General features: G+C 51.3%; 1 protein-coding gene across 8 annotated transcripts in view; it reads right to left on the bottom strand.

The window, feature by feature from the left end:
• Positions 1-5,000, bottom strand: part of relch (RAB11 binding and LisH domain, coiled-coil and HEAT repeat containing) — a 42,741-nt gene that overhangs the window by 2,533 nt on the left and 35,208 nt on the right. For all 8 annotated transcript variants that reach the window (XM_056583634.1, XM_056583635.1, XM_056583636.1 and 5 more), the window contains 4 exons: positions 4,342-4,405; positions 3,903-4,041; positions 3,237-3,353; positions 649-737 (listed from right to left, as the gene is read on the bottom strand). In XM_056583634.1, coding sequence (XP_056439609.1) covers positions 649-737; positions 3,237-3,353; positions 3,903-4,041; positions 4,342-4,405 — 409 coding nt within the window. The remainder of the gene's footprint in view (positions 1-648; positions 738-3,236; positions 3,354-3,902; positions 4,042-4,341; positions 4,406-5,000) is intronic.

The raw sequence follows: 5,000 nt of genomic DNA, 5'->3' as shown, positions 1-5,000 counted from the left end.
GAAGTCGTTTGCATTGGTGAACTTGCCACTACACCCAGACGTTCCTGAGAGAATGGGTGTTCAGACAGGAAGTGGAAAGTATGGGAATCAGCTGACTTTGAGTTTCTTTTGAGAATGAGACTATCGCACACAAATAGATGCGGAAAATATATAGATAGACTGAGTGCGTATGTGTGAGTGTGGATGAGTGAGTGAGAGACAATGAAAGTTTGTCGGCCCATTCACACTTTAAGTGTATACAGTTAAGATGCCTCGTATGATGCCTCGACAAAAAAAGGGATTGTGGGGAATTATATTTAGCATACAACCTCAGGTTGGGGAACCTGGGATGCTACAAGGCGTATTGCCGGTATGTCTTCAGAACTTTAAAGGGTCTAGTGTCCAGAGTTTTGTGGCAGAATGCTAGGGTGCATGACAGTGAGTGTGTGGACAGACAGACGGGCAGACTCAAAACTTCCTTCCATGGTTCTGTGTGTGTGTGCGTCAGAGCGCGGGTTTGGTTTTGTGTGCGGGCGCCTGTGTGTGTGTGTGTGTGTGTGTGTGTGTGTGTGTGTGTGTGTGTGTGTGTGTGTGTGTGTGTGTGTGTGTGTGTGTGTGTGTGTGTGTGTGTGTGTGTGTGTGTGTGTGTGTGTGTGTGTGTGTCTTCACCTCGTGCTCAGCAGAGAGCTGCTCCATGTCTGCCCGGAGACACCGCAAGCCGGGCAGGAAGTGGTTCACCATCACCTCCTCCGAGATGACTGCACGCAGGTAGTTAAGTAATTCACACAGGGACACTGAAATAGCACCCCCCCTTCTCCACCTGACAGGTTCATTGGACTTTTACTGTGCGGTGACCCTTAGCTCACGTTTTTTGACACGAAAAGCGGAATAAAGACACGTAGACACATTTGAACTAATGGATTCCGTTTCACGACCCGCTCGCCATGAACAGTGCAGGGTCACCCTAACGATCACAGGAACCAGTAGCCACCATCTGAGATCTCTCCCAGTCCAGTCACTGGACGACATCACAGAGCACGACAGAGGAAGTGGCCTCGCTTTCAGCCAGACGCTCCGACGAGCGCTCCAACTAAACATGGACGAAGCCCAAGTGAAACCAGACGTCGATCATAAGCTGATTATTCGAGGCCAAGCAAAGCAGGGTGTCGAATTTCACGGCGTTGAATCGAATCGCACTGTTGGCCAATGCGACAACGTGGCACGCCACCCTCCGAGTCCCTCGCTGGGACACGGCTACCCCGTCTACGGTGGAGATTGGCTTCGCCGCATCGTCCCATGTGGTGCACCCCGCCCATCCAGGACTGAAATATCCTATCCAGTTGTTCTCCCCGTGCTCGGGCTGTAGTGGTGGCGTTTTGGTCCGTCTCGTCGTAGGCACCGCGTTGTTCACAGGCTGTACGGAGCAGAGGGGGGAAAGGGGGAAGATTTCAGGGCAACGCCGCCATGATTAGAGTGTGTGTGTGGGAGGCAGGGAGCGGGAGGCTGAGGTTAGGGCCGCTACCCCTCCGGGGGCCACTGGGCGAAAATCACAGCCTTAGGCAGAGCCCCCCCCACCCCAACCCACCCCACCCCACCGCACGCACCAGACATGACCACAGTGCAGCTGCCCGTCGCCTGTGTGAAAGAACGAGCGACAGAGGCCGGCTGGAGAGAGCGACAGAGACAGAGACAGGCTAGAGATGGAGACCGGCTAGAGATAGAGAGAGAGATAGAGATAGAGAATTATTTACGAAGATGATTAATGTAGCTCGGACTGCAAGCAGTCACACAAGGTATTCCTAGCCCACACACCGCGGACCCCCGGCGACCGCCATTTCCAAGCAATTCACGGGGGCCGTCATTAATCCTAGACGCAACTATGCCTCCGACAGGGGAGGGTCTTTGTTTCCTCCCGTAAACACACACACACACACACACACACACACATACACGCACACACACACAAACAAACTGAAAAACCCCACACACACATACACAGACAGACAGACACACAGAACTACACACAGACACACAAAAGCAGTTTCAACGCAGGAGAAAACGGACGCGTAAAGTGCCCACGTGTAGAGGTACTTCTGCTACTGCTGGGAAACTGTGACCGAGGCATGGAGTTTGAGATTGTGTGCACACACTGGCCCCGCCCCATCGCTCTCATCCTTTCCTCTGCTCCCCAACCCTGTAATTACCTCTAGCCTCAGAGTGGAGGGAGCTTATTTTTCGCTTTCTCCGTATGCCAGCGGGACATGCAAGCAAGGCCAACACGCATACACATACACATGCACAGACACACTTGACGCACGCACGCACACACACACACACACACACACTTGACGCAAACACACAAGCATGTGTGCTCACGTGCACTCTTACCAACAAACACACACTCACAAACACTCACGTGCAAGCGCACGCACACACACACACACACACACACACACACACACACACACACACACACACACACACACACACACACACACACACACACACACACACACACACACACACACACACACACACACACACACACACACACACACACACATCACCGGAGTCGAGCGACAACCACCCTGACCTTTTCGGGTATGAACCGGTCAGATAAGTGCAAAGGCAGTTATTCTAAAATAAAACCAAAGAGCTCGAAACCCTTAAAAAGGGGCCCCTGTGACTCACTGAGGAACCAGCACTCCGATCCACGGCCAGCTCCTGGATGGGCTCCTAGTGAGATCTTTGGAAATACATTGTTCCACTTGACGTGCAACGTCCTCCTGGGAGATGTGGCCGGATTACAGCCTGCTTGTTTTCCCTCCCTCCGTTCTCTCCAGCTACGCGCGGTATCAAATTGCTACGGTAACGAAATGTGAACAGCATTGAGGTCCAGGCTGGAGAAAATGAAATGGAGGTCGGCTTTAGATATCCTCTCAGACTTACCTGGAGATACCTTCAAGGGCAAATAGATAGAGGAAGACGTATGCTTCAGGTCTGCCAGGTAGGAGAGTCTGATTAACAGTGTGGCATGGCCCAAATGACTCAATGCCACACATCTGTTTATTGGCCGACCAAAAAGTAGAAAAACAGCTCACGAATCCAAACGTACCACCCAAAATAAAAAATCTAATAAAAAGACAAACTAGAATTGAACGGGTGCGTATTGCACAAAGAAACTTGAATAAAAATAATTTCAAACATTTTGAACCTTGACCTTATGACCTCAGGACCTACGACCTCTGGAAGGATACAGCAGCAGGAAAGGGCGCTGTAGGCCTCAAACAGCTGGGTGGCGATGTCTATCCTCTTGGCCTCCACCGTCTGGCTGTTGTTACCCAGCGCTAGCTTGTGCAGGTGGGGCAGCACGACTGGTGGTAGGAAAAATAACAAGGTGTCCATAATTCATCACTGTGTGCGAGTTCCATCGGTTAAACAATCAATTTGGTGTATGATAACGTGTGTGTGTGTGTGTGTCTGTGTGCGTGTCTGTTTCTGTGTGTGTGTGCCTGTCTGTTTCTGTGTGTGTGTGCGTCTGTCTGTCTGTGTGTGTGTCTGTCTGTGTGTGTGTCTCTGTCTCTGTGTGTCTCTGTGTGTGTGTTGCTCTGTGAACACTCAGGATTGGAGAGGTGTGGGTTTGTATCTCTGCCTTAAAAACATCATGGGAAGTAAATCACTGATTTCAGGAGTCCATCACCATAACAGTGTGTGGGTCACCTTGAAGTTATTGGGGGTGAGCTGGATTGTGCAGAGGCTATAGACATTCTGACCCTCTGCGTTCGATCCCCTTATGTCGGCTCCCTAACCTGTAGGCAATCCCGGAGCAAGACGCCCCGCTGCCTAATGGCAAGCCTTCGAATGAAAGACGGAGTCCCTCTGGACCCAGGCGTCTGCAGAGCCTGGCGTGCGTCAGTACTCACACTCATCTCTGAACCGCGGCTCTGCGTTGGGGCCCACGCGGCCGAAGGTCCGGATGATCTCCATGTGGAGGGAGTGTTGGTCCTGATACTGGGGGTCCTCCAGGAAGGACTCCAGCTGCATCTTCACGCGCTCCAGCAGCTAGCCACACACACACACGCGCGCGCACACACACACAGACACACAATAAAGTATAGTAAGTAATACACAGGATAGTATACCGGTTAGGTTGCATGGACTCCCAACCAAAAAGGTACTGGGTTCGATCCCCGGCCTAACCTTTAGGCACCCTAGAGCCAGATAAGATGCCCATCCCAGGCGATGCACCTTAATCACATGCGTCTGCAAGTCGCTTTAGATACGTCCCTAACCAAAGAGCACGCAGAGATTTGTGAGGTGGACGACTGGGAGGCGTGCGTGTGTCGAGGCGGCGCTGCCTACCTCTTTCTGCGTGACCGTCTCCATGATGGTTCCGAAGGCAGGGATGGTGGAAATTCGGACAGAGCTGAGGAGCAAAGCGTTCCCACACAAGTCAGTCAGTCCCTTGTACGCACGGCTAATGTGCAAAACCGCACGCTCACTTTATCTTCTGCAGGAGCTCTAGAGCTGTTGGCCACCCAAACGGATAATGTGTGTGTTTTCCCTCCTTATTTTCTTTTGTAAATCGTTCTTGGGAATTGAAATCATATTTGGACTGGCTGAACAGACTTAATGCTTTTTTTCCCGTTGTGCTCTGAGCAAGCCTCATCGACTAACAAGATGTTAACGCTTTGTAGCATCCATCGATGAACAACATTACGATTGCCTTCTTATTTAAATCAACAGCTCTTAGAACTCGCAGAGCAAGTGTGTTACCAGGGATGGCATCAAGTAACACATCATCCGACACATATTCAACATCACAGCTCAATTACACTGTGTTAACGGATTATGTAGATTGTCATTCCATTGTCAGTAGGGGCCGGGGTGGGTGGTGCTGGTGGGGGGGGGGGGTGGGGGGGGGGGGGTGGAGACGGGAAGGGATATGAGAGGGGATTATTACATCAGACAGGCCAGCTGTCCTTCTATTTGTTCTCTTCACCTTGAACTCTAATAGTTTT

This window comes from Gadus chalcogrammus, chromosome 23, assembly GCF_026213295.1.
Source record: "Gadus chalcogrammus isolate NIFS_2021 chromosome 23, NIFS_Gcha_1.0, whole genome shotgun sequence".
NCBI lineage: Eukaryota > Metazoa > Chordata > Actinopteri > Gadiformes > Gadidae > Gadus > Gadus chalcogrammus.
Note: the sequence above shows the minus strand (reverse complement) of the source record. Positions and strands in the feature narration are given on the sequence as shown.